This window comes from Dendrobates tinctorius, unplaced genomic scaffold (genome assembly GCF_039654945.1).
Source record: "Dendrobates tinctorius isolate UK_male_01 unplaced genomic scaffold, ASM3965494v1 ptg000164l, whole genome shotgun sequence".
Taxonomy (NCBI): domain Eukaryota; kingdom Metazoa; phylum Chordata; class Amphibia; order Anura; family Dendrobatidae; genus Dendrobates; species Dendrobates tinctorius.
In genome coordinates, this window is record NW_027361831.1 from 4,233,732 (window position 1) to 4,250,383 (window position 16,652).

The 16,652-nt window shown below is 48.2% G+C and overlaps 1 protein-coding gene across 1 annotated transcript in view; it reads right to left on the minus strand.

Moving 5' to 3' along the window:
• LOC141052992 (uncharacterized) overlaps window positions 1-15,823 on the minus strand; it is a 94,481-nt gene extending 78,658 nt beyond the window's left edge. Inside the window, exon 1 of the mRNA XM_073550315.1 lies at window positions 15,750-15,823. Within this exon, the coding sequence (XP_073406416.1) occupies window positions 15,750-15,776 (27 nt within the window). The 5' untranslated portion in view covers window positions 15,777-15,823. The remainder of the gene's footprint in view (window positions 1-15,749) is intronic.
• Between the last annotated feature and the right edge of the window lie 829 nt (window positions 15,824-16,652).

Below are 16,652 nucleotides of genomic sequence, written 5' to 3' on the forward strand. Positions count from 1 at the left end.
ATACGTATTGATCGCCGTTTTCGTCAGGGGGCACAGGAGACACTACCTCTGGGGGAAAACAGAGGTGCAGGTGTGGTTGAAGTAGATGAGTCCCCTGAACCTATGCAGATTGCTGGCGTGGCACAGGTTCAGCCTCGCGCTCCGGGAGTCCGGAAGTCCGGAGCATGTTTTTACTGTGGTAAAGGTGGTCATTATGTTAACGTTTGCCCGGTACTACCTAAGAGGGTCACACCGGCGGAAAACTGTTAAGCTCAGAGGGTATGGAGGAGACCCAACTGAGCGTATGCATATCCTCCATGATGGTATCTCAATGTATGCTCCCTGCCAAGGTTATTGTCGCCGGCAGAGAGCTACCTATATCAGTGTTTGTGGATAGCGGTTCCGCTACCAATCTCATAGATGAGGAGTTTGCACACACCGCCGGGTTTAAGATTGAAAAACTTCCTCACCCCATACAAGTGGTGACCATTAATGCTGTTCCCCTCCCTCAAGGGGAGATTACTGAGTTTGTGGCAGAGGTGAAACTCCACATTGGGGTCCTACATTCTGAGTCGGTTACATGTAGGGTCCTCCGTAATCTCCCAGCTCAAATGGTCCTGGGTTTTCCATGGCTGTCCAGGCACAACCCGGTAATTGATTGGAAAACTCAGGACATAGTACAATGGAGTGGTTTCTGCCAAGACAATTGCTTGGCCACATGTGTGTCCGCCGTGACGCCCAGCCTGCCGGAGGCTTTGCAGGATTTCGCGGATGTTTTCTCTGAGAAGGGTTGCTCAGAACTGCCTCCACATAGAGCCTATGACTGTGCTATTAGGTTAAAACCCGGGGCCAAATTACCTAAGGCCAGGATGTTTAATATTTCTGGTCCTGAGAGACAAGCTCTGAAAGACTACATCGCGGAGAGTCTGAGCAAAGGTCACATCCGGCCTTCGTCCTCGCCTGTAGCCGCGGGGTTTTTCTTCATTAAGAAGAAAGATGGGGGGTTACGCCCGTGTCTGGATTTCCGAGAGTTAAACCAGATTACTATCCGTGATCCCTACCCAATGCCGTTGATCCCGGATTTGTTCAACCAGGTAGCGGGGGCAAAATGGTTTTCCAAGCTGGACCTCAGGGGGGCGTATAACCTCATAAGGGTCCGTCAGGGGGATGAGTGGAAGACGGCGTTTAACACTCCTGAGGGTCATTTTGAGAGTCTGGTTATGCCGTTTGGGTTGACCACCGCGCCTGCCGTTTTCCAACATTTTATTAATGATGTCTTTGCTCATGTCCTGGGGAGATTTGCGATTGTATACCTGGATGATATCCTCATTTATTCTAGCGATCGGGACACTCATTTGCAGCATGTTAGGCAGGTGTTACAGTTGCTCCGGGAGAACCAGCTCTATGCTAAGCTGGAAAAATGTTTATTTTTTGTCCAGGAGTTGCCCTTTTTGGGATATATTGTGTCCGCAGCTGGTTTTAAAATGGACACCGCTAAGGTGCAAGCGGTGTTGCAATGGGAGAGGCCGGAGAGTCTGAAAGCACTCCAGCGGTTCCTTGGGTTTGCGAACTATTATAGGAAATTTATAAAACACTTTTCGACTGTCGCCAAACCGCTCACGGACATGACAAAAAAGGGTGCCGATCTGGCGAACTGGCCTGAGGTGGCTATACGTGCATTTGAGCGTTTGAAGAATAGTTTTGCTTCAGCCCCCATTCTGGTGCAACCAGACGTGTCTAAACCTTTTGTGGTAGAGGTTGATGCGTCGGAGGTGGGAGTGGGGGCAGTACTGTCTCAAGGCTCGTCCTTGAGCGAGATGCATCCATGCGCCTACTTCTCCAAGAAGTTGTCGCCGGCCGAACGGAATTATGATATCGGCAACAGGGAGTTGTTGGCCATCAAACTGGCTTTTGAGGAATGGCGACACTTCTTGGAGGGGGCGGCTCACCAGGTCACAGTTATCACCGACCATAAGAATCTGCTCTACCTGGAGTCGGCCAAGCGTCTGTCTCCTAGGCAGGCTCGCTGGGCATTGTTTTTTACTCGTTTCAATTTTCTTGTGACGTACCGTCTCGGGGCTAAAAACACCAAGGCGGATGCTTTGTCTAGGTGTTTTCCGGGGGGAGAACCTCGGGAAGAGCCGGTACCCATCCTCCAGAAAGGGGTAGTGGTCTCGGCTCTCACGACTGAGGTAGAGGCGGAGATTGCCGAGGCCCAAGAGGAGGTACCACCAGGACTTCCCGCCAACAAATCATTTGTACCCCTGCATCTTCGGCCTAAGGTGTTGAAGGAACACCACGATTCGGTACTGGCTGGTCACCCAGGGGTGAAGGGCACCTTAGAGCTGGTATCGCGTCGTTTCTGGTGGCCCAAAATCCGGCAGGACGTGGTCTCGTACGTGGCAGCTTGCATCACGTGCGCTAGGGCTGTCACCCCGAACCCGTCCTGCTGGCACGCTACAGCCTCTGGGGGTACCCAATAGGCCATGGACAGAAATCTCCATGGATTTTATCACTGACTTGCCAGCCTCGGCTGGGAACACGGTCATCCTGGTGGTGGTTGACCGTTTTTCAAAGATGGCGCATTTTGTGGCGTTGTCCTCTTTGCCCAATGCTAAGACGTTGGCTCAGGTATTTGTGAAGGAGGTGGTCAGACTCCACGGAGTACCGTCTGACATAGTATCTGATAGGGGTACGCAATTTGTGGCGAGGTTTTGGAAAGCTTTTTGCTCAAGGTTGGGGATCAAGTTGTCACATTCATAGGCGTTTCATCCACAGTCTAATGGACAAACTGAGCGCATGAACCAAAATCTAGAACAGTATTTACGACGCTTTGTGTCCGACAACCAGGAGGAGTGGTCTACTTTCCTTCCTCTGGCCGAATTCGCATTAAATAATCACCGCCAAGAGTCATCAGGAGAGTCTCCATTCTTTTGTGTGTACGGTCAACATCCTCAGTTTTGTACCTTACGTCAGGGTGACTCCGGGGGTGTCCCGGAGGAGGATCAGCTAGGAGCCCAATTGTCATCAGTCTGGAGGCGGGTGAAACAGCGTTCGTTGAGCATGAGTGCCAGGTACAAACGGGTGGCTGACAGTAGACGCGTGCCAGGTCCGGACCTGTGTGTGGGTGAATGGGTGTGGTTAGCTACGAAGAACATAAAACTCAAAATCCCTTCTTTAAAACTGGGTCCAAGGTTTATTGGGCCTTTTAGGATTTCTGCCATCATTAACCCAGTGGCTTATCGGTTGGAACTTCCCGCAGTGTACAAGATACACAACGTGTTTCACAGGGCTTTATTGAAAAAGGTGGTAGGCTCTGTGGACACAACGCCGATGCCACCTCCAGTCATGGTGGATGGCGAGTTAGAGTTCGAGGTCGCCAAGGTAGTGGACTCTCGAGTAGTACGCCGTACTCTTCAGTATTTGGTGCACTGGCGGGGGTATGGTCCAGAGGAGAGGTCTTGGGTTCCAGCCTCAGACATACATGCGGATCGGCTGGTCAGTTCTTTTCACCGTCGTCATCCGGACAAGCCGGGTCCTAGGAGTCTTGAGGGCCCTGGGGTCCCTCGTAGAAGACGGGGTACTGTCATGTCGGACGCTGTTCACACCACAGCATCCGGCAGGCAGAGGTTGTTCCACCTCCAGCCACTATAGCCTCGGTGGCGCCGGCCTGATCTTCAGGCTCTCGGGGGTTAATCCTGCTGGAGACCAGGTTGGATGGTTAGTCACGCCCACGGTCTTTAAATAGTCATGCTGGCCTATGGGCGTCGCCGATTATAGCTTGTGTTTCATACCAAGTGGTTCCGGTCTGGAGTGGAGGTGTTCAAGAGAGAGAGATTCATATCTGGTGTCGTATGATCCGTCGTTATCCTTTCTCCTTCCCATATTTGTGTTTAGTTGTGCCCTGTTCACATTACTGTTTATTCCTGTGTGTGTGCGGCGCAGTGCAGTTTAAGTTCTCCCTGTCTGTCATTATTTGTGTGGGAGCTTTGGTGGTGACTTCTCACTGGGTGGAGGGTGGAGGGTTAAGTGCAGGGCTGAGCAGGAGATAAGGAAAGGTCGGAGGCTCAGGCATTTGCACCTTCAGCAAAAACCCTGGGTTGAGGGTCAGACAGGGTTTCCCCTAGTAAAGGGACACCACAGGGGCCCCGGGTATTTCAGCCTTAGTTGAACTAAGCCCCCGTGACAATAAATCTAGGCTTAAACTTAGGAGAAGCTACCTTCATAGCGATATTTTTTGATGATAACCAAACCATATCACCCACCTTAAACCGGGGACCAATGGTCCTATGTCGGTTGGAAAACCGCTGGGCCTTTTCCTGGGAGAGAGATAACTTATCCACCACTTGGTCCCAGATCTGGTGCATTCTCTCCACCACAGTGTCAACACCTGGGCAGGCAGAAGGCTTCACCTGCCCTGAAGAAAATCGAGGATGAAACTCAAAGTTACAAAAAAAGGTGACATCAAAGTGGCAGAACTAGCTCTATTATTTAAAGCAAATTCGGCCAAGGGCAAAAATGAAACCCAATCATCCTGATCAGTGGAAAAAAAACATCTCAAATACGACTCCAAGGTCTGGTTTGTTCTCTCCGTCTGCCCATTGGTCTGAGGGTGAAACGCAGAGGAGAAAGACAACTGAATTCCCAGCTTGGAACAGAAAGTCCTCCAAAATCTAGACACAAACTGAACTCCTCTGTCAGATACAATGTTCTCAGGAATCCCGTGCAAGCGAACCACCTGTTGCAAAAACAGGGGCACCAACTCAGAAGAAGATGGCAACTTAGGGAGTGGTACAAGATGAACCATCTTAGAGAACCTATCACAAATCACCCAAATAAGTAATTCTCTGAGAGACAGGCATATCAGAGATGAAATCCATTGAAATATGGGTCCATGGCCTCCTGGGGACCGGCAAAGGCATCAACAACCCACTAGAGCGAGAACAAGGTTTAGACCGGGAGCAAGTCCCACAGGACTGCACAAAATTCCTGACATCACGAGACAAGGCGGGCCACCAAAAAGACCGACTCACCAGATCTCTAGTACCAAAAATACCTAGATGACCAGCCAATGCAGAGCAATGAACTTCAGACATCACTCTCTTCTTCCACTGGTCAGGAACATACAACTTTCCACTGGGACAACGCTCAGGTTTGTCCTCCTGAAACTCTTCCAGAGCACGTCTCAAATCGGGCGAGATGGCAGAAAGAACTACCCCCTCGCCTAAGATGGTAGCAGGCTTGGTCACCACAGGAGAATCAGCCAAGAAGCTCCTAGAAAGAGCGTCAGCCTTGACATTCTTAGTGCCAGGAAGAAAAGAGACCACAAAATCAAAACGTGTTTAAAAACAAGGCCCATCTAGCCTGTCTAGGGTTCAAGCGTTTGGCCGACTCCAGGTAAATCAAATTCTTGTGGTCAGTGAGGACCACGACTTGATGTTTAGCTCCCTCCAACCAATGTCTCCACTCCTCAAATGCCCATTTCATGGCTAACAGTTCCCGATTCCCCACATCATAGTTACGTTCAGATGGGGAGAACTTTCGGGAAAAGAAAGCACAGGGATTCATTTTAGATGCTACAGGATCCTTTTGGGACAAAACAGCTCCTGCACCAATCTCAGAAGCGTCCACCTCTACCTGGAATGGGAGTGAGACATCAGGTTGCCGCAAAACCGGGGCAGAAGTGAATCTTCGCTTCAGCTCCTGAAAGGAAGAAACAGCCTCCGGAGACCAATTCAACACATCAGCACCCTTCTTAGTCAGATCAGTCAATGGCTTGGCAATACTAGAAAATTTTGCTATAAATTTCCGATAAAAATTAGCAAAACCCAAAAACTTCTGGAGGGCCTTCAAAGAAGTGGGCTGAACCCAATCATAAATGGCCTGCACCTTGGCCGGGTCCATTTCAATAGTTGACGGAGACAAAATAAATCCCAAAAATGAAATCCTCTGTACCCCAAAAAGGCATTTCGATCCCTTGACATACAGGGAATTCTCCCTCAAGATCCGGAACACAGTCCAAACATGTTCCACATGAGAATCCCAATCCTTGGAGAAGATCAAAATATCATCCAGATAGATAATCAAAAATGTATCCACAAAGTCTCGGAAAATGTCGTTCATGAAGCACTGGAAGACAGAAGGGGCATTAGTGAGCCCAAAAGGCATCACCAGGTACTCAAAATGTCCCTCTGGATTATTAAACGCCATCTTCCATTCATCCCCATGCTTAATGTGGATAAGATTATACGCCCCCCTGAGGTCAAGCTTGGTAAACCAGCAAGCACCTTTAACTCTGGAGAATAGATCCGAAATCAGGGGTAACGGATACTGATATTTAATAGTAATTTTGTTGAGGGCACGATAATCAATACAAGGCCTTAATGAATCATCTTTCTTAGCCACGAAAAAAAAAAACAGCACCTAAGGGTGAAGAGGATGGTCTAATATGACCCTTCTCCAACGCCTCCTTAATATTGGATCGCATAGCCTCGTGCTTGGGTACAGATAAATTGAAGAGCCGTCAGCAAGCAGCAAGCAGTTTATCCTGAATGCTATCTCTGTGTTTTCAACTATGCAAGCTTATATCTGGTAACCAGCTTTTCCAATCTCTGCTCTGAATCCACTCCTGTGTCTCCATTCAATGTCAGCAAGCAGTTAATCCTGAATGCTATGTGTTTTCAACTATGCAAGCTTATATCTGGTATATAGTTTTTTCAACTTACTCTGCTTGTCCCCTTATGTTGTGAGGTCAAGAAACTTTTCAAAGTGCTTTATGATCCATGTAGTGCTGGACATGTGTTTATTTGACCACAACATTTTATTGGGTCCTGGTGTCTCAATTTAGTGTGATTGATTAACGAGAAGAGAGAGAGCAAAAAAAAAAAATCTTAGCCTTAACCTCCTATATATTCAGACATAGCTAGGGGGAGCATTTATGCAGGGGGCATTTATGCACATGTAATCGAAGTACATGTATCAAAGTACTACTGGCAGTTATAACATGGCAGTTGGGCAGGGCAGGAGACAGGTAAGACATTTATATACATCTACTCCCTGTACATTTGGAGCACGTCAAATATATACCATAAGCATTTGTGTAATTTTTATCCTGGCCGCTGCATTCACACACATCCACCGCCCTGGCATTAACTCTCTACACTCCATCCATATCGGTCCCTCGCTCCTTTCCGCTCCTATGTATAGCACTCACGCTCTTTTCACATTGCTAAATTGCACAGACCCAGTCAGTCCCACCATTCAACATCAGAGACGCTCTCACAAATCACTTAACCATCTGCTCACTCTTTCTATCCTCCTTCTCCTAGTCGCAGGAGACATTGCTCCCAACCCTGGTCCCCCATGTTATAGAAAGTCAAACCCCCCGACTGCTACACTCAGAAACCCCTCTAATCTTATTAGTATTCCCTGCATGCCATCTGTCTCTCTCAATTGTGCACTTTGGAATTCTCGCTCAGTGTGTAACAAACTCTCCTTCATCCATGACTTCTTCCTTTCTAATTCTCTTAACCTCCTGGCTCTTACTGAAACCTGGATCCAGCAGTCAGACACTACCGCTGCTGCTGCTCTTTCATACGAGGGGCTACACTTCTTACACTTCTCTCATACCCCAAGATCAGACAATAGAGCAGGTTGAGGCGTTGGTCTGCTCCTATCACCAAAATGTACATTTCAGGTTATCCCTCAACTACCCTCACTAGTCTTCCCTTCTTTTGAGGTCCATGCCGTCAGACTCTACACCCCCTTCTCCATGCGAGTGGCGGTGGTATATCGTCCTCCCGGCCCCTCCCATCAGTTCCTGGATCATTTTGCCACTTGGCTTCCACATTTTCTCTCCTGTGACATCCCTACCCTCATCATGGGAGATTTCAACATCCCCATTGCTCTTCCCCTCTCACCATCTGCTACTCACCTTTTATCTCTAACCTCCTCATTTGGCCTTTCGCAGCTTACTAATTCTCCAACGCATGAAGACGGAAACTCCCTCGACTTGGTCTTCTCTCGGCTTTGTGCAGTGGATGATTTTGCAAACTCCCCTCTCCCGCTCTCTGACCACAATCTTCTTTCATTCTCTATCAAGAACTGCCAGGCTGCTCAGGTCAAGCACACTATCCAGACTTATAGAAATATACAGGCCATTAACACCCAGAAACTTATGAAGAACTTGCGGTCTTCACTGGCCCCTATCTCCTCCCTCTCCTGTCCCGATTCTGCATTGAAGCATTACAATGAAATACTTCAAACTGCCCGGGATGAATTTGCACCCCCTATAAATAGAACACCACAACACAGACGGCGACAACCCTGGCACACGGTGCAAACACGTTTCCTGCAGCGGTGCTCCAGGTGCGCCGAACGTCTGTGGAGAAAATCCAATCTACACGAAGATTTCATCTATTTTAAGTTTATGCTTAGAACATACAACACTGCCCTTCACCTCTCCAAACAAGCCTATTTCAACACCCTCATCACCTCACTGTCCAATAACCCGAAACGTCTCTTTGACACTTTTCATTCTCTACTCAATCCAAGAGTAAAGGCCCCAACCACGGAGCTCCGAGATGACGATCTGGCCAATTACTTCAAAGAAAAAATTGACCAGATTCGACAGGAAATTATCTCCCAATCACCTCATACCATGCACTATCCTCCCTCCCCCACTGCATCTAGCTCACTCTGATTTTGAACCAGTCACAGAAGAAGAAGTAAGCAGGCTCCTTGCATCTTCTCGCCCAAGCACTTGCACCAGTGACCCATTTCCGTCACATCTCCTCTAGTCCCTTTCCCCTGCTGTGACCCCTCACCTAACTAAAATATTTAACCTCTCTCTTCTGGTATTTTTCCCTCCTCATTTAAGCATGCCATCATACATCCACTACTTAAAAAACCATCCCTCGACCAAAACTGTGCCGCTAACTATAGACCTGTCTCTAATCTTCCCTTCATCTCTAAACTCCTGGAACGCCTGGTCCACTCCCATCTTATCCGCTATCTCTCAGAAAACTCTGTTCTCGACCCTCTCCAATCCGGTTTCCGCTCTTTACACTCCACTGAAACTGCCCTCACTAAAGCCTCTAATGATCTGCTAACAGCTAAATCAAATGGTCATTACTCCATGCTAATTCTCTTGGATCTCTCTGCAGCATTCGACACTGTGGATCATCAGCTCCTCCTCACTATGCTCCGTTCCATTGGCCTCAAGGACACCATTCTCTCATGGTTCTCCTCCTATCTCTCCAACAGCTCCTTTACTGTATCTTTTGCCGGTTCCTCCTCCTCTCACCTTCCCCTTACTGTTGGGGTCCCTCAAGGATCGGTTCTAGGCCCCCTCCTCTTCTTGTACACTGCCCCTATTGGTCAAACAATCAGTAGATTTGGTTTCCAGTACCATCTCTATGCTGATGACACCCAATTATACGCTTCTTCTCCTGACATCACGCCAGCCTTTCTAGAAAACACCGGCGACTGTCTAAACGCTGTGTCTAATATCATGTCCTCACTATATCTGAAACTGAACCTGTCAAAGACTGAACTCCTGGTGTTTCCTGCCTCTACTAATGTATCTATACCCGACATTGCCATTTCTGTGTGTGGTTCCACTATTACTCCCCAGCAACAGGCCCGCTGTCTTGGGGTCATACTTGATTCCGAGCTTTCCTTTGCCCCCCACATTCGATCACTGGCTCGCTCTTGTCATCTGCACCTCAAAAACATTTCTAGAATTCGACCTTTTCTTACTTTTGACTCTGCAAAAACTCTTACTGTTTCTCTTATTCATTCTCGTCTCGACTATTGTAACTCTCTTCTAATCGGTCTCCCTCTTACCAAACTCTCCCCTCTCCAATCTGTCTTGTATGCTGCAGCCAGGATCATATTCCTCACCAATCGTTACACCGATGCCTCTACCTTGTGCCAGTCATTACACTGGCTACCCATCCACTCCAGAATTCAGTATAAACTTATTACCCTCACCCACAAAGCCCTCCATAGCTCAGCACCACCTTACATCTCATCCCTTGTTTCAGTATACCACCCTACCTGCGCCCTCCATTCTGCTGATGACCTGAGGTTAGCATCCTCAATAGTCAGAACCTCCCACTCCCGTCTCCAAGACTTTACACGTGCTGCGCCAATTCTTTGGAATGCACTTCCCAGGTCAATACGATTAATCCCCAATTCCCACAATTTTAAGCATGCCCTGAAAACGCATTTATTCAGACTGGCCTATCGCCTCAACACATTAACCTAATCTATCCCTGTGTGGCACAGTCAAAAGTTTTACCATAACCAGATTTCCCGCATCATGTTCCCACATGCTTTATGCATCCATTAGCCCTCTGTGTTTGTACTGTTACACACTTAACATTATGGCTGGTCCATACAATCAGGGCAACTGTTACCACCCACCTTTCGTGTCTACCTCTTTCCTCATAGACTGTAAGCTTGCGAGCAGGGCCCTCTTTCCTCTTGGTATTTGTTATAATCTACTGTATGTGATTATTGTTATGCTGTAATGTCTATTGTCTGTACAAATCCCCTCTGAAATGTAAAGTGCTGCGGAATATGTCAGCGCTATAAAAATAACATTTATTATTAAGAGCCGACCCTTGGGAAATTTACACCCCGGGCTCAGTTCAATTACACAGTCATAACTCCTATGAGGCAAAGATGCAGACTCATTCTCACTAAATACATCACAAAAGTCCGCCAAATAGTCAGGATCATCATGTGACTGAGGAGAGGGGGAAAAAAACGGGCACACCGACAACCCCAACTCACCACAGACACAGATTTCCAATCCAAAACTGGATTATGAATTTGCAACCAGGGAAACTCCAGAACAATGGTATCATGCAAATTATGCAACACCAAAAATCTGCAATTTTCTTGATGGTCTGGGGGGACCCGCATTACCACCTGGGTCCAAAACTGAGGTTTATTTTTCGCCAAAGGAGTAGCATCAATCCCCCTCAAAGGGATAGGCGTCCGCAGAGGTGTCATAGGAAATCCACAACGTTTAGCAAAATCCAAGTCCATTAGGTTCAGGGCTGCTCCCGAATCCACAAAAGCCTTGGCGGAAAATGTGGACAGGGAGCAGATCTAAGTAATTGCCTGAAGAAACTTAGGTTGAACACCACCCACAGAAAACGTGTGTACAAAACGTTTCTCTCGTTTAGGACAGACAGAAATAATATGCGAGGCATCTCCACAAAAAAAACCACAGCTTATTACGCCTTCTGAACTCCTGACGTTGCTCCCTGGACAAAACTCTATCACATTGCATAGGTTCAGACACTTGTTCAACAGGTGGCAACACCTCTCGTGCAGTCCTGCGTTCACATAAACGCCGATCAACCTGAATGCTAATGACATAGAATCGTCCAGACCAGAGGGAACAGGAAATCCCACCATAGTATCTTTTACGGCTTCTGACAAACCCTTCCGAAAGAGAGCTGCCAAGGCATTATCATTCCAGGTAGTAAGGACCGCCCAATTTCGGAATTTTTGACAGTACAATTCTGCAGAATCTCGACCCTGGCTCAATGCCAACAGGGTCTTTTCAGCCTGATCAATAGCATTAGGTTCGTTATACAACAACCCCAAGGCTTGAAAAAATGCGTTCACATTAGTCAGAATAGGATCATCTGGTTTCAAAGAAAATGCCCAATCCTGGGGATCACCACGCAGCAAAGAGATGACAATTTTAACCTGCTGCGCGGAGCTCCCTGACGAGTTAGGCTTCAAGGCAAAAAATAATTTACAATTATTTTTGAAATTCAAAAATTTAGACCGATCCCCAAAAAACACATCAGGAGTAGGGATCTTTGGTTCAGCAGCATGTGAATGAGCAAGGTAGGCGGAAATTCCCCGCACTTCCGCAGCGAGCTGCTCCACACGATCAGACAATTGCTTTATCTCCATTGAGCGAAAAAAAAATTCCCCCTACGGCCTCAGAGATATAGAGGAAAAAATATACACTTTTTTTTTTTTTTTTTTACAATTCTTTCCTGCTATTGAGTACCCTAGGATCTGCGGTATGGCTGGTGATTCTGTTATGAATGAGTCACCGTAGGAGGCAAAAACAGAAATGCTAGCTAAGTCCAGAAAACCAGAGAAGTTGGCAGCTATCGGATTGAAGACCCCTGAACCTATCAACAACAACTAGCAGTAGCCGTGGGGGGTTCCTACGGTGCCCTAGACCCCTCAATCACAGCCGGAGAACTACATAGCCTAAAGACAGAAAGGGAAACCTAAACTGCCCCAGAGCAGACCCCAAAGCAATAGGCAGCCCCCAACATATAATGACGGTGAAGCAAGAAGAAAAAACACTAACACAGATAGAAAGATAGACTGAGCAAAAGATGGGGCCCAAGCTAACTAGATAGGACAGGATAGAAAAGCTGCTGTCTGCAATCCGCCAAAAACCCTATCAAAACAAGAGCCAACAGACTGACAGAGAAAAAGGCCCTGAACACGCTAGGCTTCAAAAAGAAAAGGCAGAGAACTTAGCTTTTGAGGAGCAGGAATCAGACTGGTCTCCTAGAATCCCTCAGAGAAATCACCAGCGAGGCAGAAGGGCGTCGGCTGCCTTATATCCAATCAGCAATTCCAGTCACCCAGTCATCCTCTACCAGCTCAGGTGTTTGGTAATCAGCCTCACTACCTTCCTTCACCAGAAGAGGAAGTTCATCAGACCTCAATGGTGAAGGGGAAAATGAACACATACCAGGTTCCGCTTTGTACTCTTGCGGATCTGATGAAGTTAACTCAAATGATGCAGGATTTGTCTGTGGAATATAGAGCCCTGGCCTCTTCCCCTAATCAACTTCACAGGAAACTTTCTGAGACGGTTAAGTTTTTTCAGGGTTCTATGATGTAATCAGCCAGTAAGCACCTGGACCTAAAAGATGTCCTGTTACACTCTCCTGAACCTATGGTCAAGCTCCCAAATACTTTCTCCGGGGAAAAGGGGACGTTCCGTACGTTCAGAAACAGATGTAAGCTGTTTTTCTCCCTGAGACCCCGATCCTCTGGTGATGAGAGTCAACGGGTGGGGTTAGTCATTTTGTTACTCCGGGAGGGTCCTAAAACTTGGGCTTTTTCTTTACCTGCTACTGCCCCTGAATGTGTGTCTGTAGATAGGTTCTTTGAGGCTTTAGGACTAATATTTGACGAACTGAACCAGGTCAGCGTGGCAGAGGACGCAATCATGGGTCTCTCCCAGGGTAAACTCACTGCCGAATGGTATTGCTCAGCGTTCAGACGGTGGTCCACCGAAGTGACCAAGAATAACTGCGCAAAGGTGTCAGTTCAGAAGGGGACTGTCGGATCATTTTAAGGACACTCTGGCTCTCCATCTGCGACCCAGCTCCTTGGAGGAGGCTATGACTCAGGCCATTCGTATGGATCGAAGATTGCGGGAGAGAGGTGTAATGCAGCAGGAGGTCCCTTTACATCCGGCTAACTCTGACGTGGTATCATATACAGAACCTAAGGAGGTTAGGGCCACCAACTTCAAGGAGAAGGAGAGGAGGCGACGACGGGAAGAAAGATTATGTTTTTATTGTGGTAATACTGGAAATTGGAAAAAGGACTGCTCCTCTTGCCCACCGACTAACAAGCTGTCGAGTCTGGGTGATTGTCGTGGAGGTCACCCAGACTCTCGGGTACCTTTTTCTTCATTCCATAAAATGTTGTTGGAGGTGGAATGTTTTTGTGGGGATTGTTACACACCCACTTCAGCTTTCGTGGACTGTGGGTCATCCATGAACTTCATTGACTCACGCTTTGTGTCCAAATGTAAGATAGGGACAGTTAGGTTTGAAACACCAATTCATATCATTACTATTGATAAGACATTGCTGGTTAAGAATATTGTTAAACTTGTCTCGGAGGAGTTTCTCCTCAAGGTGGGAGCCTTGCATCAGGAGTGCATCTCATGTTATGTTCTGGACAATCTTCCAGCGGGACTGGTGTTGGAATTCCCCTGGTTACAGTTGCACAATCCTGTTATTGACTGGGAATCTCGGGATGTTGTGAAATGGGGTTCTAATTGTTCTAAGGGTTGTCTTTCTGCTGTGCTGGTGTCGTCCATTAATCTGGAGGATATTCTGGAGTACCAGAAAGAGTTTATGGACGCCTTTTCCGAAAAAGAGGCTGAGGTCTTGCCATCACCGCCTCTATTATTGTACTATTAATCTGATTCCGGTGCTAAATTGCCCAAGGCCCATTTGTACAATCTTTCTGGCCCGAAACATACCGCTATGAAAAAGTACGTCTATGAAAGTTTACGTAAAGGTCACATTCGTCCCTCTGTTTCCCCTATGGTTGCAGTATTCTTTTTTGTAAAAAAAAAAAAAAAATGGTGGTCTAAGCCCTTGCCTCGATTTTCAGAAACTAAATAAAATTACGGTTAGGAATACCTACCCTCTCCCGCTTATCCCTTGATCGTTTCAACCAATCATCTGGAGCTAAGTGGTTTTCCAAGTTGGACCTCAGGGGAGCGTATAATCTTATTCGTATTCCGGAGGGGAATGAGTGGAAAACAGTGTTCCTCATCTCTGAGGGTTTGTTTGAAAATTTGGTCTCACAAATGCGCCAGCCCCGACTCTCCTCCTGCCCTGACTCTGTGTCTCCCGTAGTGTTTGGATTTCCCTATATCTGACTCGGTGTTGGCTCTGACCTGATTCTGTCTCTTGTTTCTGTTATTTCTGCTTCTGACGGGCATTGACCTTCTGGGGTGGCTCTGACTGAGACTGGTACTCCCCTTGGTACTCAGTTACTCTCTGGTATTGATCTGGCTTGTTTGACTATTCTGCTGCCACCTGGTGATAGCCTTGCTGCAGTGCTCCGGGTCTGCTCTGTGCTGCCATCTAGTGGAGTTAGCATTTACTTCCAGAGCTGCAGCGTGACAACGTGTAGCTTTTGTATTTATTATTTCTCGATTGTTGGAAGATCCCTTTCTTCTCTCCCTGATCTTTGCCGTTACTGTACAGCACGATGCGGAGGCCGTTTTCTCACCATCACATACTATTACATGATGCCAATTGCACGGGTTGTTTAACCCCTCAGATGCTGTGGTCAACAGCGACCGTGTCATCCAGGTAGTTACACGTTAAATCAGCATCTCGCTATGTGATCGCAGGGCGTCGATTGTTACCATGGCAGCCAGAAAAAATAGCAAATGTTCTGGTATTTGGAGGCTGATAACATAAATGTCATATTTCCTCCCAAGTAATGAGATATTATTGCAGAAAAGTCGTACAATGAATATTCTCTATACGTCGTTATCACAGTAATTGTACATTTATTACTGAGAGATAACAGAGGAGCGGCCGTCTGTCTCCTGCTCACCAGATATATGTTATTAACAGTTATCAGTGCATTATATAATGTTACTGCCCCCTGTGCCCAGTAATGGAGGGGTTACTGCCCGCTGTGCCCAGTAATGGAGGGGTTACTGCCCCCTGTGCCCAGTAATGGAGGGGTTACTGCCCCCTGTGCCCAGGAATGGAGGGGTTACTGCCCCCTGTGCCCAGGAATGGAGGGGTTACTGCCCCCTGTGCCCAGTAATGGAGGGGTTACTGCCCCCTGTGCTCAGTAATGAAGGGGTTACTGCCCCCTGTGCCCAGTAATGGAGGGGTTACCGCCCCCTGTGCCCAGTAATGGAGGGGTTACTGCCCCCTGCCTCAAGTAATGGAGGGGTTACTGCCCCCTGTGCCCAGTAATGGGGAATCTCCAGCACCTACCTCCACCTGCAGAGCCGCACTCCACATATATGGCTGCTCTGTGCGCACAGGACCTGGGATGAGGTCACAGGAGGGGAGGAGTCAGGGGTCACATGATCAGGGGCCTCAGTGTATGCAGGACTCTGCTGTGCTGGTTATCATGGTGCTGGATGAGGGGAAGTTTCTGTGTGGGGTCAGGGGGGATGTAGCAGAGCCGTGTGTGTACAAGGTGTACGGAGCGGAGCCGTATGTGTATGAGGTGTACAGGGCGGAGCCGTGTGTGTACGAGGTGTACGGAGCGGAGCCGTGTGTGTACGAGGTGTACAGGGCGGAGCCGTGTGTGTACGAGGTGTACGGAGCGGAGCCGTGTGTGTACGAGGTGTACGGAGCGGAGCCGTGTGTGTACGAGGTGTACGGAGCAGAGCCGTGTGTGTACGAGGTGTACGGAGCAGAGCCGTGTGTGTACGAGGTGTACGGAGCGGAGCCGCGTGTGTACGAGGTGTACGGAGCGGAGCCGCGTGTGTACGAGGTGTACGGAGCGGAGCCGCGTGTGTACGAGGTGTACGGAGCGGAGCCGCGTGTGTACGAGGTGTACGGAGCGTATCTGCGTGTCTACGAGGTGTACGGAGCGGAGCCATGTGTGTACGGAGTGGGGCCGTGTGTGTACAAGGTGTACGGAGCGAAGCTGAGTGTGTATGAGGTGTACGGAGAGGAGCTGTGTGTGCACACGACGTGTGCGGAGCTGAGCCGTGTGTACGTGGTGTGTGGAGCGCAGCCGTGTGTGTACAAAGCAGAGCCGTGTGCGTACGAGGTGTACAGAGTGGAGCCGTATGCAGAGAGGAGCCGTGTGCGTATGGGGTGTGCGGAGCAGAGCCGTGAGCATTCTGTAATGCTATAGATAAGCCCCCGATGTAACCTGAAAGA